At 28.8% G+C, this 27,507-nt stretch overlaps 1 protein-coding gene across 5 annotated transcripts in view; it reads right to left on the reverse strand.

Moving 5' to 3' along the window:
- Positions 1–27,507, reverse strand: part of LOC123261000 (agrin-like) — a 336,839-nt gene that overhangs the window by 149,514 nt on the left and 159,818 nt on the right. For all 5 annotated transcript variants that reach the window (XM_044722428.1, XM_044722426.1, XM_044722429.1 and 2 more), the window contains one exon: positions 20,229–20,261. In XM_044722428.1, coding sequence (XP_044578363.1) covers positions 20,229–20,261 — 33 coding nt within the window. The remainder of the gene's footprint in view (positions 1–20,228; positions 20,262–27,507) is intronic.

Consider the following 27,507-nt stretch of genomic DNA (forward strand, 5'->3'; position numbering starts at 1 on the left):
TAGGTGATAGTTGTTCAAGATTAAATGTTTTTTACTTTTAAAAAACCTAAATTCACTTTTATCTTAATATTTTAAAGAACCTTCTTGTTGAAGAAATATTATTGCACGCCTCGTAACTCGAAGCGGTTGAGTTAATGCTTTACTTTCATCACGTCAAGGTCAAGAAATTTTGTGGTCTTAAAATGCCTCTATCATAGCCATACTGCATGCAGTATCAGTGCACTGATACGATAAAATGAGTAGACGTATATCAAGAAAACACTAAATAATCCATCTTATTTAAAACAAAAAATAACTATTTTTAAATTTTTTAGGAATGGGTATTTTCTCTTGGATAGAAATTATTCTGTTTGAAGGTTTAAAAATAATTTCTCTAGAAAGTGGATTGCAATCAATAACTTCTCAAGTTAAAAAAAATTTATAACTTTTCTTAGCGGGAAATGAAAAATGTTTAATACAAAATAATCGAATTCATATTAAAATATTTTATATCTTTTTATACTCAAAAAAATATATATACTTATTACAAGAATCCTTCCTTATTAATACTTTGCATTCTGGGATAGGGGATATTTTTTTTTTCGTGTAATATTGAGAATTCCATTATATGTAATTTTAATTAGATAAGATAAATTTAATAATTACCAAAAAATATTGAACTTCCAAAAAGCTCCAATTCAACAAATTAAAAACTGACAAAGTCAATTATTTTCCGTTTGTATTCAATATTTCTTTGAGTTAATAATAACTGTTTAACGATCCAATTATATTTCAATGGCTATAGAATTGAAGCTTAGCTGATTGTACAACTTAGAGCGTTTGTGATTTATTTATAGAATACTTTATTCGACGCTTGCTATAAGAAGATTTATATTTGAATCGATGACGAGGACTATTAGCTAATACTCTATACCCTATTGATTAGATTAATGATGCGTACATCACTTCTCATCGTACGTTAGTGCGAATGAATAAAATACTGCATTGAGAAGAAAATTTTGGTTAGCCCGTTTGAATACTCACACTGAATTAGTAATGGTCTTGATTGAAATCATGTAGAAATGAAAAAACATTAAAACAATTTAGTATCTTTTTGGAAACTACTATCAATTATTTTCGTGTACTATAAATAAATCATTTTTTCGGTATTTATGAGAAATTCTAAAAATTACTTTGCAATTTAACAAATTTAATGAGAATGCTTCACTTTATATAAATAATAATAAGAAATAAATCGAGAACTAAAAATAAAAAGAAAATGTACAAAAACATAGTAGTAGATGAGTGATAATTTTCTAGAAGCTCTACTAGTTTTAAAAAGAGCACACGCAACTACGACTGAATAATAAACTTCATAATAATGCTTTTTTTCTCTTCCTTTCATTATCAGAACCTCAATATAACAAAGTTACCTCGAGTTCGTTATTTTACTAATGCTTTACTCAAATTATTTTTACAGCCTGTAATTTTTTATGTTTTTACTGACTTAACTACGAGTGTTTTTTGTGCGTGTTGTATTCTTTTAGGTAAAATTACTCAGTGGATATTTTATGGTAGTAATCGATTTAATTATGTGTTAGTATTCTTGCTAAAGAATCCGAGTGTATATATTTTTTAACCCATATTTATGATATACTGTAAAAAAATTGCGGAGTCGATGATTTTCAATTGATTTACTTCCTCCGAAAGTGAAATTTATTCGGAGACTTATTTCATTTATGTTATTAATAAAATTCACTTGACGAAGTGAATTTTTTATTTATTTATTGAATAAAAATAATAAAATAGTTGTTACTCGCTAAAAAAATTATAAAATGCGTACTTACAGATTTATATAATTAAAATTAATATAACCTTTCTGAATTTCTTTCAAAATTAAAAATTTTTTTTAAATATTTGAAAATTTTGAATTTTTTTTAAAATTTGATTTTATGTTAATTGATTTGATAAATTCTGCATTTTATTTTTTTTTAATTAATTTTTTTAAGATAATCTTTAATCTATTTACAAAATATACATGAAAATTTTTTAAGTTTGGTGAAAACCATTCTTATGTATTCGAATTAATTTACTTGTCAAGATAATTACAGGTTAAGTGCATTACGTCGCCGTTAGCCATTTTGGGCGTTATACCGATCAACCGTGGATTAATTTTAATTAAAACTTGCATTTGACTAAAACCCACGATGTTAAATCACTAGAAGCTAATTTTAAGATCTATTTCCTACCTAAGTTATATCACTGTTGATCGTAATTAATTAACAAAGTATAAATTTTTAATCGTCATACACAAAAAAAGAGCAGTATAAAGTTTGAATATTACGGAGTTTTTTACGCTTTTGAGCTCTTTAGGCTCAAAAATCTGCTCGTAAAACACGTTTTTGGAAATTTTGAAATAGTGATATCTCTTCGAAAATCGATTTTTCAAGGAATTCGAACGTTGTTCAAAAATAAAAAAAATGCGTTTAAATTAAAAGCTGATTAGAATTTAGAATTTATCAGTACAGCAGTTCAAAAGTTAAAAAAAAAACATTTCTTCAAAAATTTTGTTTTCAAGGTTTCTCAAAATTTATCGGGCCGAATTGGTTCATTATCACAAAACCTAATAACTACCCATACACACACACACACACACACACATTTAATGAAAATTGATTTTCGACATTCGAAATGAAAACGAAAACTTCCTAATTTTTGAATACTTTTAATTTTATTAGTATGAAGCTAAAAAAAATGTACTTGATTTTTAACTTCCTGCTAAGAAAATTGAAAATTTTCAAAAATCGGGAAGTTATTGTTTTCACCCCGTTTTGAAAAAATCGAGTTTTCATCAGATCTCGACGTCTGAAGGTCACAGGAAGCTTCCCTGACTATCCCCGCGAGGTTATCACTATGTCTGTGTGTGTGTGTGTGTGTGCGTGTGTAGCTCTTAACATTGAAAAACCACGTCGATCGCTGCCAGTCCGGTCAAAATCGGTTCATTCGTTCGTGAGTTATCGTTGACGAAAGAAAACCGAAAAAAGTGTTTTTTCAGAATTACTCCGAAATTCCTGGTTCGGTTAAACTAAACTTACAGTTTCTTCATGGGGCTTAAAAAATTGCGTCGAATGCTGCCAACCGCGTAAAAATCGATTCATTTATTCAAAAGTTATTGCAGTTTGAAAATTTGAAAAATTGTGTTTTATCAAACTTCTATCAGACTTTTGAGCTCTCCGAGCTCAAAAGCATAGAAAAGCTATCCCTTTAAGCTCAGAGAGCTCAAAATAATACATAAATTATATTTTTGAGCTCGGAGAGCTCAAAAACATCATTAGGGCAATTTTAAACACCTAGGTATGAAATGAGCTTTTCTTAAAATACGGATGTGATTCTAAAAATTTTTTCTTAAATTTGTGTACTTGCATTATCTCATAAATGAAGTATACGTATAATGAAGCCAATTAAAGTCAAATAAAAGGTAACTTCCGCGTTATGAAGCATGCTGTTTAAATCTTCTAGGTGATTTATTAATTCTTTTGCCTCATCAATTAATCACTTCAGATACCATTATAACAGCGGAGAAAAAAAGGAAATTAGAATCAAGACAGTTTACAAGAACTTAATTTAAAATAAAAAACTGTTCGTAGAGAGATCTAATTAAATAGTAAGATAAATATTTATATAGGGGGTAGGGAGAGCAAAATGGGGTCCTCCAAAATTTCGTAAGAAAATTTTTTTTTTCCAAAAAGCCCTTTCAGCTTCCTAAAATATATTTTAACTTCATTTACTACAATTTAAAAGAAAAAAAAATTTTTTAATTAAAAAAACAAAAAAATTTTTTTTTCTAACTTTTCTTACAGTAATTTTTATCGTCATTGTGCATCGTAATAAATTTTTTTTCACATCTACGATTACTTTTTCTAAATTTTTAAGTTCTCGCTTTACAAATGAATGATTAAAAAAAAAAAAAAAATCGGGGAGTCATTGGTTCCATGCCAGTTTTCGAAAATCAAGTTCTAATCTGATCTTCACATTTTTAAGGTCCTAGGAACTAGTTCTTAATATTCCTACGAGGATATCTGTCGGCGTGTGTGTATGTGAGTGTAAACCTTTAATGTGTCGAAAAAAAATCTTACACAGAAAGAAAAATTTCTTGACTGAAGAACAAAATTCTTGGCTCAAGAAAATTTTCAGGTGTCTGAAGGAAGACTGAAGTTGTGTTGCCCGAAATAAAAATTTTTCTTTAAATTCTATTCTTGGTGGAAGTAATTTTTTTTTAATATAAATTATCATAAATACTTGATGCAATAAATTTTTACATTTGATCAAGATTTTTAGATACTTTAGGGAAGCAGTGCCACCTACTGCAGCTGAGAAAAAAATTTTCTCACCTTGAGAAAATTTTTCTCTTGAATATTTGATACCCATTTTATATTATTTTAGCGTGCAATTATACATATTGAATGGAAAAAAACGATTCAACATTATTTGATCTTCCCATTTGATATGTTAATCAATAAAAATATTAATGAAAATTTACTTCTATCATTATATTTAATTTTTTGGAGCAAGAGGCTGAATTTTCTCAAAACAAGAAGATTTTCTTGACTTAAATAAATTTTTTTGGATCAAGATACATATTCATTAAAACAAGAGAGTTAATTTTGTTGGAATAAGTGAAATTTCTTGTGTCAAAAAGAAAATTTTTTTTTCGCTCAAGGAAATAATTAGGAAGAAAAATGTTTTCTTGGCTCAAGTGAACCTTTTTTTCTGTGTAAACTAACCATTCTAAAAGAATGTCTTTTTCAAATAACTTCGAAATTCATTCTCGGATAATTTTTGATGTCATAATTTAACTATCAATGCTCAGAAAACTGTGTCAGAGGCCGCCAATTTCTTCAAAATCATTTGGTGGGCTTGTGAGATATTTAATTTAAAAAGTAAGATCTTCAGGCCTACAAGATCATTCAACTTGAAAAAATTTTCCTGAATCCCTAAACCAAGAAAGAGAGTGCAAAAAAAATTACGAATATTTTTTTTCGTGCTATTGCTTGGAATTGCGTGAGAACTATGTCTAAAAAATTTTTTACCGAGAGATCCAAAAATTAGAATCTTCTCAAGGGAACTCTTTTTTTTTTATCTTGATATTATTTTTACTCAAGCGAAACCCGTCAAAAATTACTACAAAATTAAAAAATTTTTTTTGCTACCTCAATTTTTGTTAGGAGTATATTGCGTCAACTATAACAATGTTTCTTTTTTGGGTGATTTGTTCATCTCTCTGGGTTTTTTCGTAGACTTATCGATAAGAAAATGTTATTTTTTTAACGACATTTCACTTTCGGATAATGAAATTTTTTTTTCACTTTTTCAGGGGGTACCCCATTTTACCCGCAAAAAAAAAGAAATTTTTTTCTACGGAAACTTGAAATTTGATTATTTTCCTTCAATTACGACTGAAAACGAGAAAAATAAGCATATTTAAGTCCTTAAAATCATAACGGTTTCTTAAGTACCCCATTTTGCCCCCCCCCCTAAATATGAAATAAGCAAATACATTATTTGAAAAAATTTAGAGGTAAACAAATCTATGGATACCTTGATAAAAATGTTTGTCTTTAAATATAATTTTCATGATAGTTACTTAAATATAGCCTTGCGAAAATGATTACTCTTAAATCATGCAGAGGGAATATTAAATACTTCTCTGAATTTATAATGGATGTTCTCATACATTTGTATATACGTTTGTATAGTGTGTATGTACAATTTACATACTACATATTTTGGTATATTTCGTGTATACGAGATGACACATCGACCAACAATGCCCACTGGACGTCGATGACCCAGTTGTTATCTCTATTTGCGCATTGAAACTTACGAATTGAATTTGCATAAAACAAGCGCCTATTCGCGAGTTGGCGCTTCGATTCATTTCGACAATTTGCTGCAACCACGGCAATTAACAAAATGAAATTGGCCCTACTAACTGTGATTACTCTGTATTTAAAAGTATTGTTTTACTGTTTTTGTTACTATTTTCGTATTATTAATTCCTCTATACAAGTACAATGGAATTCTATTGTGTACTCTATATTCATTTTTGCAGACCTGAAAATGCTGATTCAAAATACTCCAATAAACAATTTACCTATTTAATTATGCATCAGTTTTTAATTCCAACAAATTAGCAAATACATAACATAATCCTGTGGAGTATTTTCTATTTTTCTCATTCTCTATTTCTCCATATATCGGAGCCGTGTATACTGAGGAATTTATCAACTGAATATCAATTAATCTTCGGTAGGACAACAATTGACTTGGGAATCGCAAAGCAATTAAATTCTCCCATTTTGCGATCTGTTCTCTTTCATATTCTTTTTATTAATTTCTTCATCATTTATTCACTTCTCTTACACTCATACATCTCCGATCACGGTATGACTTCAATAAGCAAGAGTAATACTCATTTATTCATTTCATTCATTGGAGAATTGTTGGTACAACAAATTTTTTTAATACCCTGTCAAAAATATTACAAACTTTCAAATATTCCTTTAACCCTTCGTTGGTAGCGTGTCTTTTCCGAACTAATTCGGTCACATGGTGAGCGCTCCGCCGCCGTGTTAAAACGTACGCGCTGTTGCCAAATGTAAACTAATAGTATTTCCTCGTGAGACAAAAATATTTTTTCAATGTTTTATTATTAGATATAATTATATTTTTATATTTTATCATAAATTTAATTGAATAATAAAATTTTTATTCTGCAATTTTTATTTTTATCACACGTGACATTATTAAATTTAACATCTAGGACCAGATTATAAAATTATAATTAAATTCAATCTTTGATTAAAATTTATCACATGTAATAATTAATTCTTATTAAAAAAAAAAATAATTAAAAAAATTGGCATTCATTGTTTTTTTTTTAATTTGTTTATCTGAAAATTTTTTTGTTTGTTTTTTTTTTTTTTTTATTTAAATAATTAGTAATATATAAAGCCAGACATCTGTTAATTTTAGTATGATATATTATAAAATAATTTACTTATCAATTGTATTTTTATTGTTGTTTTTATATAAATAATATTGAATACGAGTGTAATTATTACATTATTTTAAACAAAACACATAAGTTATAATATAAACATTAAAAACTAACCTTAACCGTTACTTTATTTTTGTACTTCATATGCGGTAAAACAGACTAAAATAGTAGCGGTAACGACATTTGGCAACAGAGCAGTTAGAAAATCTCCCGGAGGCTCACTCGCACCGGGCGGCAATTTCCGAAAATTGCTTTTTTACATTACTTTGTACATATTTTTATGCTTATTAATAACGTCACAATTTTCAAAAAGGTTAAAAGAATGCACTTAATTTTTTTCAAAATAATTAATGAACTCAATTTCGAGAAAAAAACAATGCAAAAAAGGCGCTGCCGCGCTCATTATGCGACCTACGAAAGGTTAACTAATTGCCGATTTAGAAAATTGCACGCTTCATAACACAACGCTTTTTAAGCATTGTATTACTCTCAACTAATTAAGATGGAGCTATTCTAATAATTATTTTTTATCACCTTTTTTCACATTCATTTTGCGGTCACAGCTTTTTATTTTTTTTTTTTTTGAAGTGAAACTTCTTTACGGAGGATAAAATTGAACGATTTGAGGCGGAAAAGGGGAAATAGCGCTAGAGGAGAAGCATTGAGTGAAAGTTTAGAGTAGGTGAGTGGGGAAATCGCTTGTATAGCAAGCTGAGCAAGCCTTATATATTTTAAAGAGTGGGGAGGGTTAAGGAGAGTCAAGTAGAGTGGACGAGTGCAGTGCGCGTGCGTCGTAATTCCACCACGTTACTTATATATATATATATATATATATATATATATATATATATATATATATATATATATATATATATATATATATATATATATATATAATGTGTGTGTATATATTATATGTATATGTGTATATCAGCTGTCGCAAACCGTTCTTATTTAAAACGTTTTAGTATAGATATGCATGTAATATAATATATGCACAAATTAATACGTAAATACTTATAAATACATGAAAAATACACTTATTTGATATATATATTAAAATTTATTCCTGGAAAATTATTTTTCATTATATTTTTTAATTATTTTGTGTAAATAGTTTTGGGGTATAGTGGGGTGTATATATATTTACACGTGTTGACTCAAATATAAATTTCTCAATTCCTGTTTATACATTCGTGTTAATAATTTCATCATTATATTTTCTTAATCCTGGTAAGTAAATGATAATTATTGTAGGTTGCTTTATCGAGAGTTACTACGATTGAAAAATTATATATCGTTACAAAAAATAATACGGCTACTTTTTATCATGGGCGAACAGAGCCAGCTGCACTTCGTCCGTTAAAACTTGAGCTTCAAAGACTGTCATTAAACCCATTAGTGACATTAGAATCACAATTACTTGAATTTATCACTAAAAAGCCTGGTTTGTCAATTTATAGTTTGAATATTCAAAGTTTACAAGCCCATAACAATGACATTATCGACAAAGTACCTGCTAATTCAAATATTCTACTTTTGTCTGAAACGTGAACTCATAATGATGAAGACATTTCCATTCCTAATTTTAATTGTGTAGTTAAATATAAACGCCCTAATATAAGATCTGGAGGTGAAGCTATTTATCAAAATGATAACGATACAACACACATTGTAACACCATCAATGGACATTTTAGTACATAATATACAGGCACTTGGAGTACAACTCAGTGCTGTAGGAGAAATCTGTGCCGCTGAATGTACAACGGAAAATGGCCAGTCAATTTTACTAGTATCAATTTATATATCACCGAATAAGCATATCACAGACATAATAAAATTTATTCATCGTGCACTACTACCATTTTCGGCTGCTGTTGCGGAAGAGCTTAATCAAGACTTAGAAAAAAAACCTATAATCCTTAGTGGAGATTTTAACGTAAATTTTTCATCGGAGTGATCGGCCGTTTTGGTTGATTTTTTAAAGACCAAATTTGATTTATCGATAAATAATAATCTAAATGAACCAACGACAAAACATGGGACAACAATAGATGCGGTTTTTTCGAGATACTTAAATAGAATACAGACAAAAATATTTATTTCACATTTTAGCTATCACAAGCCGCTGATAACATTTGTTGATAATTCAAGTAATAATAAAGAATAAATAAGATGATAATTCTAAAAAATAAAAAGGAAAAATAAAACTTACATTTGTTGTAAACATAATATTCTTGTAAATAAATTCATTTAAATTTTAATTAAAAAATGTGTAATTGTTTTAATTCTTAAAAACCGAATAATTAATCCAATAAATTTATTTTGTTTGAGAATAAATGAAATGCTATAATATATATTTATATATATTGATCTGTTTATTTATTTAAAGTGGCTTAAAGAAGTTTCACTTCTATTGTGATCTTATGTCTGTGAGGCTCACTCATTTTTTTTTTTTCAAGAATAATGAGCAATTTTAAAAATTCAATTAGATATATTTAATGGAAACTACATCAGTTAAAGTCTTAACATAAAACATACCGCAATACTTCTTAGGGTTCAACATATTCTTATTTTATAACTAATAGAGGTGAGAGAGTAAAATTCACTGTAATAAGGCAATGTCGCAAAAGGAAATCCTCTAACACTTCTTGTCATGTCAAGAGGCAAATGTCGTAATTCAGCAGTTTCGCCTACTCTTTATCTTGATCTCTTGAAATTACTGAACCGAATGAGTCTTGAAATATTTCCGAATTTTACAAAGACCTCAAAAATTAAAGTTTTTTTTACAGCAATATACTTCTGAACGTAATTAAAAAATAATGAACGAAATATTCTATATTATTCAACGTTTATGGGTTAGTCTGAGGCAAGCCTCAATTGCCTCAATATATTCTTTTGGATGTTTGTAACGAGCGTTTTGATCATTTACATTACCTAAAACATACCTTTAATTAAACAACATTTAATACACAAACTAATTTGTTTAATGGAGTGTGCATTACACTCAAAAGAGATCATAGAGGTTAAACTTAATTTAATTTTGATACTAATGTTATTGGTTCAATAAATTAAGGCAATAAATTATTTGACTATTGAAATAGCTGAGTTGCAATGAGAATAACCAAGTATCTATGAAGCGAACAAACATTTAAATTATTCCTATAATTTTATTAGGTAATAACTAAGAATTTATTTAAATAAATATATTAAAAACTGTGCAAATTAAAATTAAAATAAGTTTTTTTTTAATATCAACTGCCAAAGTCTGACTTTTGAGCAATGTTAAGTGAGAACTAAAAGGTTTCTTGTAATTAATTATTTATTTTAAAAAAACAAAACAATTCTTCAAATATTCTTCCTCGTAAGTTGTTAAAATACTCTACTACATTGAAAATTTAATATATTTTCCAAATTATTTGCTAGATAAAATAAAAATCTGAATAACAATCAACTTTATCGATATCTATACTAATAAATCGAGAGCCGGTTTTTTTGTGCGGTTATAATGCGAAAACTATTGAACCAATCAGAATAATATTTATACCATAAGATGCAGCGTGTTTCTAAATTCTGCAACTAAATTTATTCTATTAGATTGTCATTTGTTTAAAATAAATTTTTTAATTCTATTGGTTATGTTTATATACTAGGCAGATTTGTTCACTTATGAGACCTGCAATTTCTTTAACTGAAACTTTCAATGCTCATTACAAATTTTTTTTTTTCATATCAATTATTATTCATTTTTGTAAGAAAGACACAGGAATGTAATAATGATTGCACATTGAAAGTTACAATGAATATTAGCTAGGATAATTACATGAATAAAAGGTGCATGCCAATTCGATAGAATCAGGAATCTGTGCAAGTCAAAACAATACTCTAATTAAATTTCAAGTCTAGATCTAAAAATGCAATTCTATAAAGCGCCCAGCGGAGCGGGCGAGTAACAGCTAGTATGTAATATAAGCAAAATAGGGTTTCTTTGACGTTCCATCGCGTCAAAACTACTGAATCTATCGGAATGACTGCAACCATTCGACGCGGAATTTTCTGTAGATAGTTATAGGCTACTTATTTTTTGGATTTTATCATCCCTTTCTCATTTTTTTATATGTATTCACAAATATAGGTATACAAATACATGGAGTGATCATATACTGGTACATGATCATCTATTGGGGCTTTTACCTTACAAGTCAGATAAGAACGGATTTTACGAAATTCCTCCCCCACATAGGAGTGCTGGGTCGTTAATTGTAAAAAAAATCATATTCTTCAAATACGGTTCTGATAGCTATAAAATTTGATAGAATCTCAAGAAAAACAGGAAATTTCAGGGATGGCCTCCAGGGTCAACTGATTTAAATATTTTTCCTTTTTAATAATTAGATATCGGCTAAAAACGAATTTCGCGATAATTGACTTCATATGCAGGTTGTGTCAGTGGTAAGTAGAATGAAAAAAAAGACCATTCGGCAGCCGAAATGGAGGTAGATTTCATAGTATTACTCAAAATCAACTTATCAATCAAAATTACGATTGAATTTTAACGTATGATTTTTATTGTAATCATTACAATGAAAGTGTTCTGATGGAAAAAATAAAATAAAAATTTTATAAACGAATGCAATAGCAAATTTCATAATTAGCATAGCGGAATAAGACATAATTTTGGGACTACAGAAATGATATGATACTCAAATTGAAGCTTATTTAAAGAGCTTTCAGATGAAATTCACATAGATTCAATAAGTTATCCCACTCCAAAGTTATTTGAGTTAGAAAGTGAAGAAATATGAGTTTTTATAATTTTGAATATTTATAAATCTTGGCATTTCTAAATTACTTGACCGATTAAACTCATCTTCGAACTTGACTTCGGTATCTATCTGTAGAATAAGTATGTTGAATTTGGTAAAGATCCGTTGTAAATTGGCGATGCTATCGTCGTGACAAGCCGCGTTATATCGTATATATATATATATATATATATATATATATATATATATATATATATATATATATATATATATATATATATGTATAAGCTCATCGAGTTTAGTCGGAATATAGCAAAATTTTTCAAAAGTTCCGTCATGAGGACCATTACAATAGTTAGATTTCTATGAAATCTACTAAAAATGTTTTTTTTTTTACATGAAAAAAAAAGTGGCTTTAAAATCTCATCAGGTGATACAAAAATTGTATCACCTGTGAAGTCAACAAAGGTGAACCTAAATTTACATCACCCGGTGATACAATTTTTGTATCTAATGTATTTTGTATTTTAAATGGGACTAACTTGACGGTTATATACGTACCCTCAAATCTTGAAATAAATTTTTCAAGACAATATTCTTTTAGCATTGAACATACAAAATCATTGGCTATGTTATTTTCACGTTTTTTTATAACAAATTCTTAATAAATAAAAAAATACATACGACACGAAACATCAACAACAAATATAACCTATACAATATTCAAGCGCATGCGTATAGGGCACGTATAATTTACTCCACTGTGATGTAAAATCTACATCACGGTGATACAATATTTGTATCACATCAATCCAAAGCTCACTCGTACAATCCGATTTCTACATCATTTGTGGTGCATATTTAAAATCATCGTTTTTTTACGTATATAAGCTAGGACTTCTTGAAACATGAAATTTAGGAGATGTCTATTGAACTTCAAAACATTTACTAAAAATTTCCTTACGACAATCATCCCTTTTGGCAGCGGGAAAAAAGTCATTGTAAGGTTTCTAAAATTTAACTTTACATGTTGTTATTCAGTCAAAGGACTAAGAATTTTACATGCATGTTATTTTTGCTGATCACATAATCTGACATTGGTTGTTAGTTTCATCAATTTTTATTTAATACAATATGTCAAATGACGTACATATTTTTATAAAAATAAAAAATTGAAAAACTATAATGTTATTTTTACATTTCATATATAGATTGATGTGGGTATATACATCCAGTATATACAACCAAACCAGGCGAAATATGGCCATGTCAGAGAATTTCTTCCTGGGCTGTCTTGTTTCCTTCCATGTAAAAAAGTTTAATCTATCTTTCTTTTACTTAATAAAACTAATACACTCCATTTATCAACATTTCGTAGGCCAAAAGTAAAATTAGAGAGTTTTATTCAAGAGAATTGGGTACTAACTCACTTGTAAGTGAGAGGTATTAGTAGAGTACCAGTTGTATCGATTAGAGTTTTCTGTGATTTTTTTCACCATCCCTCGACAAATGTGATACAATATAAGACAATTTCAGCACTACCACAATAGGGGAGTATTGAGTTTAGAACTGAAAGGAAAAAGTTGTATAGCAAAAAATACAGGAGCTGCTTGAATTTGACTCTATCTTTGTTCAATCAAAAAACAAAAGATGAAAAAATTTTTACTCTATAAGAAATTCTACAAATTTATTAATTATCCTTTTGTTACAGTTACGGAGTGCAATGTAATTAATTTACATCTATGGTAGTATATAATAATTGTGAAGTTAGTGAGTTGAAGCCAATAAAGTTAGAGCCTCTATCTTAGCTTATGCATTATAATTAACACAGAATCATTAGAAACTATTGCATAGAAACTCTTGTCATTATAGTTGAGCTACAACACAACTACAAGCATTACAAGCAGAAGCTTATTGTTTTCATACACTTGTATCTAAGTGAAAATGAATTTATTTTTCACTTGTTTTGACTGTACTCTAACGTTAAAAATTAAAAAAAAAAAAAAGAAAAAAACAAATTTATCAATGTCGATACACTGTTTTTTCTTCTTTTATTCCATTTTTGTGATATAGTTGATCTAGTAACAGCGAGAACAAAGGTTGAAGGGTGAACATTAATTGATTGCAAAATAAACTGGCTTGTAATTCTGGTTCATGTACTTAAAAATTCTCCACACGGCACTTGCGTAATCGAAAAGCGAGTAGAATAAGATGGAGTACACATATAAATTGAGCAATTTAAGGCAGTACAATGGACTATCGATTTTCCAAGGTAGTGTCATAGTCCTTTTCTCCCTATATATTCTTACTATTCACTGATGCAAAACAGTTGACATTTATTTACTGGAAAATTAACTATAAGTCAATGCCTACATTTAAGTAAAAGATTCACTGATAAATGAGCTTTTTTCACTGTACAAAATTAAGAAGAAAGTAAGAGTAATAAATATGTAATTAAAATTTAACAACTGATATATTTAAAATGGTGAGTTTGCATAATTTTAACAAAATTTTTTATTAAAGTTTTAGGAAAAACATTTTTTTTATTAAAAATTATTTTGAAAAATTAAATTTTTACAAGTTGTTACGTTAAAAATTAAAAACATTTCCTTTTGTGTCATGATGGAAAACTATAATTTCTGTTTAATACTATTTTATCTATTGTTTGCTAAGCTTGATCAAAATGTTTTACAAAATACTCTTTACCAATACAACATAATATTTCAAATAAAAGTATTGCATGATAGAAAAATGAAAGAGTTTAGAAAATTATATTTAGCGTTTTAATTAACAAGTGAACTTTTTACGCTGAACGTGTTGGTACAGTATATTGCTGGATGTAAAAAAAAATATAAAGCTCTAAAGATATAGCAAAAATGTGACTTGTATTAAATCTGAGATTAACATTGCAATCACTGCACATGTCGCCACAACAATTCTGCCATGCTAAGCGTAAAGAGGGTACATTATAGTAGAGCATTCCCACATAAGATACTCTCTTTACGCTGAGCACGGCAGAATTGCAAACGCACAGGAATATATTTACAATTGAAAAGGTTGGTGCAAAAATGTATGAAAGTTTTTTCTTTATTTTCTAGCGTTACTCAATGATGATATTCTTCAAAGAGTTAATATTTTTTATGACTACAAAATTGTTGAAACGGTGTCGAAAAATAATAACAATGATTGCATTAAACTACAGTACTAATGAAAAATAAACTTTTTGAAAACAATTGAATAAAATCCTGCGAAAGCTCTTCTATGAAGTTCATTACATTGGAAACGAGATAAGCTTCATGAATTGAATTCGCCTACAAAATCTAGATTAGTATATAGTGCACTCATGTTTGAATGATTTTAGCCTATTCGGCGCGCTTGTTCTCGCGTACTTTACATAAATTCTAATTTTAAACAGTACTAATGTAATGAGACTTAATTACTTAATTATTATTGATGTGATAAATTTTAAACTTGGCTCAATGATTATTTTAAATGTCAATTGCAGTTCACGTGATTTAACATCTATTTAATTGTCACTGTCTCATTGTCACTCGTCATGAATTATTATTAATTTCATAATAATTTGGTAATGCCAAAAAATATATAAACTTCATTCGACGAATAAAAAACAGTTAAAAAATTTTAATTTATACAGTATAACTTATATTTATTTTATATTTTATTTATTCAACGGGATGCCAAGGCGAAAGCAGAATGGAAAAGATGCATAACAGTTTTAGAGTTACATAAGTACTATAAAATCTATATATCTATATATATATATATATATATATATATATATATATATATATATATATATATATATATATATATATATATATATATATATATATATATATATATATATATAGGAGACTTTCTATAGATATAGTCACTCATCACGATATCTCTGGAACTATAAGACCTAGAGATTTGAAATTTGGCAGGAATATTCCTTTCGCCAAGTAGAGGTCAGCTACGAACGAATTTTACGAAATTCCACCCACAAGGGGGGTTGCCGGGGCGTTAACAATCAAAAATTCCCTTTTTCAAACTATAGCTCCTATCGACTCCAAATTCGGTAGGAATCTTCTGTAAGAGATGTAGAAATAATCTATAAACAAATATTATGATATCTCACCCCAGAGAGGGTTGCGGGGGTGGGTATTAACAATGAAAATTTTTTATTTTCAAGCTATAGCTCTTTCAGACTCCAGATTTTGGAAGGATTTTCTATAAGTGATGTAGAAATAATCTATAAACGAATTTTACGATATCTCACCCCACAGAGGGTTGCGGGGGCGTTAACAATGAAAAATTCCCGTTTTTAAACTATAGCTCCCATATACTCTAAATCGGGTAGGAATTTTCTGTAAGAGATGTAGAAATAATATACGAATGAATTTTACGATAGCTCACCTCACAGGGGTTTGCGAGGGTGGGTGTTAACAGTTATAAAATTTTTTATTCTCAAGTTACAGCTCCTATAGTCTCTGAATTTGATAGGAATCTTCTATATGTGATGTAGAAATAGTCTAAGAGCGGATTTTACGACGAACCACCCCCAATAAGGATTGCAGGGGTAGGTGTTAACAATAAAAAATCTTAATTTTCAAAATATAGCTTCTAAAAGCTGTAAATTTGGTAGGAATCTTTTATTTGTCATGAGAAGATCAACTCGAAACAGATTTCAAAAAATTCTACTTTCGATAGGGATTGCGGGGTCGGGTTTTAAAATCTAAAATTTTAATTTCCAAACTGTAACTTCTGCAGACTCTAAATTTGGTAGGAATCTTCGCGTATGATGTCAAGTTCAGCTACACGGAGAAAAAATAATTATACTACCTACTATACAAAAATAGTAACTCCTACTATCTAAAATGGTAATAAAATTAATTAGTAACAAAATGATAGGTGGTATCATTGACAATTGTAATAGTTACTATTAATAATGGTAACGATTACTATCGAAAATAATAATTGTAATTATTATAAATTATAACCGTTACAATCAAAGATGGTAACTGTAACCATCTCAGATTGTAAAAATTCTGAAAAAAAAAATAATATAAATTTACTTAATTAAATCCTTTATTTACATCCATATTTTAGCTGATGTACATTTTTTTCTTTGAAATATTAAAATATTTTAAATTCCCTTCAAAATTTTTTTTTGAAAATTTGATTTTTTTGAGGATTAAAATTTTTTTTCAAATTTTAATATTTTTTTTAAATTTGAATTTTATTAAAAATTTTAATTTTTTTGGAAATTTCAAATTCTTTTTGAAAAATTTGGCTTTGAAACTTGTTTTAGACAAATAAAAATTTATAAATATAATTTGAATCCTAATTTAATCCGGATTTTTTGTGTACTACACTGCACTAGAGCTGCTTTTAGTTTATTCAGAAATGCATCCACAGTAACGCAGATTCATAATTTTTTTAATATTTTTTACTAGCTTAGAAAGCAGTTATTATTATTACTGATGGTAACTGCAACCATCAGGTTATATTAGGAATTACGATTTTGTTAATAGTAGTAACTAATAAAAATAATAACAGTTATTATTACTGATTACCATCATAATAGTAGTAGCTACCATCAGGATGGTAAATACTACAATTCAAATGGTTCATTTAATTATTTAAATAATATTTACTACTATCGAATTCAGTTAATAGATTTTAACATAACTAGATAATAAACTTTACTATAAAATTTTCTCTGTGTAAGAATGGATTTTCTCGATTTCTACTCCCAAAAGGGATTGCGGGAGCGTTAACAATGAAAATCTCTCATTTCCAAACAATAGTTTCTGGATACTAGCTATATAGAATAATCACATGGATAAAAGGTACAGGCCATTCCAATGAAATTTGGAATCTGTGCAAGTCAAAACAATACCCCAATTAAATTTCAAGTCTAGATCTAAAAATACAATTCTATAAAGTGCCCAGCGGAGCGGGCGGGTAACAGCTAGTATTTATATAAAGTTCATTTAGTCATTTTAGGAACACAAAAATCAGTAAATACATTTCAATACATTTTTTAGAATTTACATTATTTAGAATAATCAAACAAAGATAATATTGAGTATTTTTGAAATCATTTGAGTTAAATTAATAAAATTTGATATGAATTTTAATAATCATAATTAATTAATTAATTATTTCATAACCTTTACGCCCATCACGAATTCCGTTTGAGACACCACAAATAAAAAACTGAAAAAATTGGAGTTTCAAATAAGTATTTTCACAACTTTTATGAGAAATCTTAAGCACATTTTGAGAATATAAAATTAAAGCTGAATCTGTAAAATCACGACTTGACGTAGTGTTCTATAGAAATGTAACTTTTCTACGATTTTCTTTTCGTTTCTGAATGTTCATATTATTTAATAGTAAAATTAATATCATTATTCAGATCTATTCATAATATAAATGATGAAATTATAGAAATACCTTATCCCATTAGCGAAGTTCAATAAAAAAACTTACTTTATCTGCTCAAAAATAAATTATAGTTACTGAAGATAGAAAGAATTGCCGTTTTCCATTATAATAAACAATTTCATCAACATTTTTGTAGATAAATTGGAGTTATCAAAACAATCTTATGACAATGGAAAGTAATATATAAAAAAAGCGTATTATTCGAACTATTTTCTTTAAAATAAGAATAATAGATTCTGTTTTAAGGATAGAAATGAGTATCTTATCAGGCGCGCACTGCAGTTGTATTCTACGAGGCAGTACTGTAATCACGATACTTTAGTTATTCTCTTACTCTTGAAGATTCTTGTTGAATAAATATTTTATGTAGTAAACACTGAGAAATACATGTAAAATCAACACAGTTAGAGAGATGATTCGATTGCGTAATTGAGGTAGGAAAATTTGTGCAATGTGTAATCAGGATAGCGGAAAAATAGTTTCAGCCACTTAAGAAAACTGTTTATTATTATTTTTAACTAAACAGAAATGATTAAAAAAACCAAAAATTTATAAAGCTTTTTTGAAATTGATTGGCGAGTGATAAAAATAAAATAATTTTTCGAAAATATCACTCATGCAATAAGCGATTAGATACAATTATAAAACTGATTTTTTTTTGGATTCAGTTTTTATTCAAAAAGTTTTAAACTTGTCTAATTGTCTAGGTTAATGCAAGAAAATAAAAAAATTTCAAAACAAAGACCATGTCTAGCTTCAGGCAAAAGCAACTTCTATGATATTCTAACCAGCTTGACACACATTATATAAAAAGTAGTGAGTTGCTATTGAGAACATTTTAAAAAGGTATAGCTTGAGTGATGGACTATTTTCTGCTGAAATTTTTAAAGCTTTCTGTAATATGGCCTTAGATTTATTGTTCATGATTTTTTATCTCGTAATTAGAGAAACCCTTGAATATTTTAAGTTTATTAAATTCATAAGTTTATAAAAATGTACATGAAAATAATGTGAATCACTATAATATTTTTTTGAAAAAAATAAATAATAAGACATTGGTAACAACGAAACAAAAATAGTTCATTAACTCATAGCTCGGCTAATTATTATAATAACAATTCAGGAGAGATTTTATCTACGCGTAGAAGCTAGGGGCAAAAAGTAAAATTTGAGTCAACAATGTTCTACAGGCAAAGAAAGGAATCACTAAAATGCTTCTAAAACGAAAAAAAAGCTTGGATAACGATTCCAATAAAAAGAGGAAAATATTTGTTTAACTGCTCGTTAAAAAAGTTAGAAATATTGTGAAAATTAGGAAGTTATTGTTTTCAGGCTAACATTTTATTATATTAGTTTTAGAGAAAACGACTATAATGTAACATAATTTCGTTGTAAAAATGAGATGTATCCATTGTACTCATTTATATTTTGTCCAAAAGTCAAAAACATTAAGCTCCAATTCTTTTAGTAGACAAGACTTCAATTCTTTGTGGTATTTGTTCTCTTTTCATCACGCGATAGTCGCTCATCTTTCACGCTTTTGGTTCATTCCATGAACAGTATCGGACGAAACGCCGTTGGGATTACACCCACAGAGCTTAATCAGTTAGATTGCTCGCAATTTACCGTTCTTATCCATCTGTACCTCGCAGTTTGTTCACTTAACTCTTTGATTCTGTACTATAAAATTCTTTGCTCAAATTTATTTGTCCTGATTGAATTAACTTTTTTTATGGTCTTACACTGACAAACTACTATTTTTTTTTCCTTTTATCAAAGAATATAATTTTTATAGAGACAATGTTTTCTAAATATTTTTCTTGTAATAAGTTCTTAATGGGTTACATTCACTAGAGTTTAAAAGAAAATTACGAAATTTTGTCTTATAAGCATACTAGCTACCGTGATATGTGAATACATAAGCTTAATTCAAACCAACAGTAGAATCCTCAGAATTAAACTTACCCACGTTATTACTGGCGAAACTTTGATCCTTACCTGAAACAAGCAAGGATATATCTAAAGTTAGTATTGCTAATTTTTAAGAATATTCTACATAACTCATTTTAGAAGTAAGTAAATGAACATTGATGTTTTTTAAATTATTAATTAGATTAGATCAATTATATGGCTTTCATGTTAATGCAAGAAAATTATAAAAGTAAGCACCTTAAAATTTGTCTTTTTTAGTTCCACGATCAGCTGGTTTTTTGGACATAAAAAATCCAAAATTTAATTTTTCTTAGTTTTGTATTTCATTTTCTTTTGAACTGATGTAAGAGGCATAAATAAAAATGTTTCTTTCCTCACACCACTGCCAAATCAATTTTGAAGTATAGCTAAGATTTTTAAATTGAATTCCACCCATCCGATTGATATAAGCTATAGCTGTAGTATTAACAATACGCAAAAGTATATCGCAATTTTTTAAGTTACTGGCAAAACATTTTAAACCAAAAAATGCAGCCTGTAATTCCAGTAAGTTAATTGGATTATGACGTTTATTTTTATCCCAAAAACCATGAGCTTTACTAGTGCCGCAACATGTACCCTAACCGGTCAGTGAAGCATCTGAGAAAATTTCTAATACAAATTTATGACTTCTAATTGGCATAAAAATCTTGTTAACATTTTTCTTCCACCAATCAAGATCATCACTTACTAAAGAAGATAAAACAATTGATGCCCCGTAATTACCATTACTTTTTTCCAAAGCAACAAATTTTTCTCGTTCTATACTTTTTATATAAACCCAACCATATTTAGCCGCAGGACATAAAGACCCCAAAACGCCAATAAAAGATGCAAAATTTCTGATTTTATGATAGGAATTAACCCTGAACTTATTAAGAAGGTTAATCATGTTAATAACTTTTGATTCTGGTAATTCAATTTTCATATCAGCAGAATTTAATATGAGGCCCAAAAATTTTCGTTTTTGTAACGGTTCAAGCTTACTTTTTTGTTTATTAATAATAAATCCAAGACTTTCTAATAATAAAATCGTTTGTTGAACATTTAGTAAACATTCACGCAAACTATAACCAATTAGTAAAAAATCGTCAATGTAAACAACAGAAGAGTAACCTCTTTCTCTTAGAAGAGAAATAACAGGTTTCATTAACTTAGTAAAAACATATGGAGCTGTATTTAAACAAAATGGTAAACAATTAAATTCATATAAAACCCCATTAAATATAAATCTTAGATAATATTTAGACGAATTTTTTATAGCGTCTAAATAGTAAGCGTCCTTTAAATCTAAAGTAGACATAAAACAAAGATGTCGTAATAAATCCCTCGCAGTTCTAATATCTTCTAACTTAAAATGTTCAGTTTCTATAAATTTATTTAATTTTTTAAGATTTAAGATAAAACGACTAGAACCATCCGGCTTAGGAGTAAAAAAAATACTCGAAATAAATTGGCCATCACATTCCTGACAATGTTGAATAGCTCCTTTTTCTAAAAGTTCATTAATGTGATCAGTAAATTGAGTAAATTCTGTTTTGGACCAACATGGTTCCTTTGGTATAAATGATTGTTTGGGTGTCTTACTAAAAGGGATTTCATAACCAATTATCCAGGATAAAATGCTATTATCCGGAAATAATTTTTTCCAAACAGGCAAAAAGTATTTTAACTTTCCTGCAACCGCACTTACCGGTTCGACTATCGGCGTTTCCTGGAGGATATTGACCCCCCCCCCCTGTTTTTTAATCGGCTGACGGTAACTTGAGCTTTTTGGAAGCTGGCTGTACGGTTTGCGTTGCCCCAACGTCGAAGGCGGTTGGTTGTAAGGTTGACGACGGGGACCCTTCAAGTTTTTTGAATTTCGTGGGATAAAATTCGAAGTTGCCTTAGATGGAGGTTTAAGATCTTTAGAAGAACGTTCGAGAGACTTGGCGGTCTTCAGAGTTTCACCAAGGTCTTCCAAATAACCACTCATCAGCAGTAGTAGCATTTAATGTTTCTTTCATAGATGTATCGAGATTAGAACAAATAATTAAACGTCTTGTTAAGATTTCATCCCGTTGAAGGTCTACAAAAATGCGTCCCATATCACTCAAATTAGAAATTAAAGTGAGTAAATCTAAAGTAACACCTTTAAGGAGATTAGACAGCATAGAACCCAATGTGGATAAACAAACGGAAACTTTACGTTGTTTATCCACTATTTTGTTATCTCTTGTAATGATTGGTTCTAAAACGGAGGCTTTAATTTCAGCATTTAATTTTGGAGGTTCAAAAATAACACAATTTTCTGGAGTATGATGTTTTTTGAAGAGATTTTTTCTCTCTTCTTCTGGTAAACCTTTCTTGATAATATCTTTCCAACGAACAATAATGTCATTATGAAGAGCAGAAGCACGTTGGTTATCTGAATCTAGAGGTTTCCCCATAGCCTCCAAAATTTCTGGAACAAAAGATGGCTCACTTGACTCTTTTTGAGTAACAGCAGAGTTATCAGTTGCTGAATTAGCGACAGGCGGAGTGGTTGATTGAGGATCAGAAGATGATTCATTTTGTGAAACACCCGAATCACCAGCTATTTGAGCACTAGATGAGGTAGACTGGTGAACAGTTGGTTGTAAAATCGTAGTTGTTACAGCTGATGAATTATTATTTGACGGATTAGTCAATGGATCGCTTACAATAGGAATTGACTTGGAATTTTTTGATAATTGAGAAGACAAAGTCGAAGAAATATCAATAATAGGATTTCTTTTAGGTCTATCTCTTGATGAAGACCTAGAACGGCGACGATTTCGATGAGAAGAGTCATCCCGATTGCGATTAGAATGATGGTGAGAACGGTGATGAGAGCGGCGGTGAGAACGATGATGGGAGCGGTGGTGGGAACGGACAGTTGAGTTGGACCTGTTTCTATTGGATCTTGAACTCGATTTTGAGCGAGATCGGGTTCTAGAGTTACCTGTTATACCAAGTAAATACTATAGGAAATTTATTCCAAACCAAACTTATTGGTTAAAATTAATTAAGTGTACTTGACACTAGTTAACTTTGTGAAAGAAAGTATTTAGTGACTTGCACAATATTTGATTATAATATTTTAATGAAAACTTGTTCATTGAAAGCAATTAAATATATTAATATGCGTTACTTGAACGTAAAAGACCTTACTTGAAGGATATAGAAAAGCAAAATTTATTTGCTAAACTAAAATGACATAAAACATAACCAGCCTGTCACTTTTATTGAACTTACGTTGCTTTCTTCGTAGATAATTAATTTCATCATCTTGTTTTTCTAATTTCCTTTTTAATCTTCGTAATTCTGCAGCAAAATCTGAATCTTGATAATTATTATTAATACTCATTATATAAGTGAATTCTGGGCTAAAGTCAGGGTACTACGTTTGGTGATCTTGAGGAGGAGGCGCGTAATACAATTGGCACCAAACTTTAATATAACATTCCCTCTAAATATCTTACTAGTTATTTTTAATTTCTAATTATTTAAAAATACCGAAATACGAATTTCGGTCAGTCGCTTAAAATGAGAATAAGACTTTTAAACATGCAAAATAATATAGAAAGATTTAGTTTTTTGTCATAAAACTTTTTTATTATAATTATTACAATAAAAAAATAGAAATATCTTCAAGAATATCAATGAAATAAGTCGTAAATGAGACTGTCTCATTTATAAATCTCCTTCTAAATTTAAAATTGCCTTAAAGTTTGTCTGGGGCCCACTGGACCCCATGTGTCCTCAACGGGTTAAACAAAAAACTCCATTTTGAAGAAAAATATTTTCTACTTTTTAATTGCATATTTTCAGAGAAGCCACTTCTGTTGGATAAATATATCTGTCTTAATCTCAACTTGATTGAACTATTCGAGTGTTTCAATTAGATTATACCGATGATAAACTCAGTAGAGTTACTCTCAGAGGGTTCTAATAGATCTATCTATATAAAAGGAATCCAATGTCAGTTATTTTCATCAAGTTTGATTTCATGAATCTATTATACAAATATGTTTGCTTTTGAATTCAATCAAATAAGAAGTGGAAGCTTGATCACTCGACACCTCAAATGCAAAGTGTTTTAATTTAATGTATTTTCTACTTTAAAGCATTAAGTACCGTTGAGGTACTTAATGCTTTACGCATTAAGTACGCGACCTTAGTGCTTAAAAAAAAAGGTGAAAAAATAAATATTTCTTCTCTCACAGTTATTAATTATAGATAATTATCGTTATTTAACGATCACATATAGTAGTTTTACCAACAGTTTACAAGATTGATTACGAATAATTTTCTACATTGAAGCATTAATTTTGATGTTTTAACTCGCAAAACAGTACATAATTTAAGATAAATAACGTATATGCATTCAACTTTCATTTTGGTTGATTAAAATGACACCTAAATACGATTTTGACAGAATTAAATGGTCAGAAACAAATGCGGCTGACAGCAACACGCCAGATTTATCCAGAGGGCAAAAACTGATAGTTTTCAACCCTCTCTTCGCATTAGTTCAAAATAACTTCTTTCGATTGGGTAAACACGCATTAAAATATATTATGTCTGTTTAAATGATGTGACTTTGAGAACAACAAAGTAAATATATATTTTTTACTTCTTTCCTCCATTCTGTATAATGTAAAATATGCTACATATGACTTGGTAAACATTATGAAATTCACTAATTTAAATTTTAGTTTTCAACTGTAAATTGTTTGGTTTAGTGAGAAAAGTAGTAGAGATAAATATTTATAGGGGAAGGGGGGGGGGGCAAAATGGGCCCCCTAAAATTGTCAATATCCAAAAATATTTGGGGGCAAAATGGGCCCCCAACATTTTCAACTCTCGAAGTGTTTGGGAGGTATAATGGGCTGATTAGACTTTAAAAACCAAATAATATTTTTCAGTTAAACGTGTTCTAGAATTTTTGAATTATAGGAAAAATTATATAAGTAAAGTACGAACTAGGTCGCGAGTTAAATAGCATTATTTACTATATTTTTTGTTAAAAAACTATTTATTTTACAAAAGTTTCCCTGACTATTTTTGCAATGCTCTGTGTGTGTGTGTGTGTGTGTGTGTGTGTGTGTGTGTGTGTGTGTCTGTATGAACGTAAACCTCTCATAACTTTGAAACGGCTCGACCGATTCAAACGGGATTGACAGCAATCGAAAGAGTTTCTTTGCCCATAGATATTTTAGAATATTTAAGGTAATTCGGACCAATAGATTTTAAGTAATCTCGAAAATAAAATTTTCAGAAAATGTTTTTTTTTTTAATACATTTTAATCTGCTGAATTAATCGTTTTCAAAAACTAATCAGCTCTTAGGCCTAAAAAACTGCATCGATTGCCGTCAACGCGATCAAAATCGGTCGATTCGTTTGTGAGGTATCGTGAACAAAACATCAGGGAAAAAGTGTTTTTTTTTTCTTACATAACTCCGACATTTATTCCTGGATCGTTTTTGATTCAACGGGATGATTTTTAGAGCTTAAAAAATCACTTCAATCGCCGCCAATAACGTCAAAATCGGTTGAATAGTTCGAGAAATATTCAATTTTAAAAAATTAAAAAAAGTATTTTTGTAACATATCTTTGAAATTTCACGTCCGATTATTTGGTTAGTGATAAATAATCTTTTTGTTCTAGAAAGACTGCATAGAATGCCTTTAATTTTTTTTTTAATCGGTTAATTCATTTGTGAGATATCGTCAAAAAAATTCTAAAAAATTGTTTTTTTTTGTGATACATTTTTATTGGCTTCACCAATCGATTCGAAAAACTGATCGGTTTTTAAGCTTAGAAACCCGCGTTGATCGCCGTTAACGCGACTGAAATTGGTTGATTAGTTTGAGAGATACCGTTGTCGAAATAATTCAAAAAACGCGTTTTTTTTTTTAAATTACACCGACATTTTTTAATTGATTTATTATTGCTTTTGGCGTGAAATGTGGAGCGCTTAGGATGGAGCTAGCGGGAAGTTGCAGGGATGACTTTTATGGCTTTTAGGGTCTATTGTTATCCTAATTTTTTATACTGAATACATAATAAAAAAATTCAAAATATAAAACAAGTAAGAAACATATTGAGTTTTTTGGGGGGCCCGTTTTACCCCACTTTTCTCAATTTTTTAATTTCGATATACACAAAAAAATTAATACCATAAACTCAGTAAAAGGCCAAAAAAAGTAAAACGAGCTGAAAAACTCATATTATAAAAATTTTCTGAAGGTGGCCTATTTTGCCCCACATTTTCAATTTTTCTTTTTTAATGAACAGAGCAAATTGAGGTCAAATACTTGGCAAGGGACTAAAAAAAAGTAAAACCAGAGAAAAACACTAAGGATATCAACATTTTTTTCTTAAGGGGCCCAATTTGCCTCCCCCCCTCTTCCCCTATATTTGAATGCTGCCAGCTTTTAGAGACAAAATAATATAATATAAATAAAATGAAAAATTGAGTTTTAGTACTGCTCTATAATTCATAGATATGTTTAGTTTTAAAGTTTAAATTTAACTGTTAGAATTAATATTTTCAATATTGATTCCTACTAAAATTAACACATTATTTTAAACGTGATTACCCGAGTCGAAAAAATGAACCTAGATGGGTTTCAATCAATTGTTTTAGTATAACGTTTAGTTCATTTAAGTTAATTTTTTCAACTTGGGTAAAATAATTAAAAAAATAAAATATTTATAAATTTAATCCTAGTAATATTTTGGACTTTGATAAATGAGTACAAGAATATCTGAATGAATTAATTTGCAATCTCACTAATGAGCGTATTACAAATAAAATGATATGAACGTTTACAAAGCTTAAACCATTTTAATCGTCTTTGTATGAGGTCTCTTAATGCTTTGCCTTTTATTCAATGAGCAACGCCTTCTGTTTCATTACCTCCTCTATGAAATATTTTATATTATAAATATATAATTTTTAATTTAATTGAGTTCATTGAGGGACTGAAAACTTATTAAAAAGAAAACAGTCGTTTGGCCAGAATTGAAACACAAAAATTCTTTAAGTAAAACTTTCTAAGCTGAATCAAAAATTTTTCATCATACTATTGCGAAACAAATTTTATTTATTTTAATAGAATTTTTTATTTTTTCCTATTTCGTGTGTGAAGTTTTGCAACGACAATTTTCATCACTACTTTAACTCACTAATTTAATCGCGCTGAAATATTTTAACACTTTGGTTAATATAACATATAGTATTTAAATAGATCAAAAAATGA

The sequence above is a fragment of the Cotesia glomerata genome, linkage group LG3 (genome assembly GCF_020080835.1).
Source record: "Cotesia glomerata isolate CgM1 linkage group LG3, MPM_Cglom_v2.3, whole genome shotgun sequence".
In the NCBI taxonomy this organism is placed as follows: Eukaryota; Metazoa; Arthropoda; class Insecta; order Hymenoptera; family Braconidae; genus Cotesia; species Cotesia glomerata.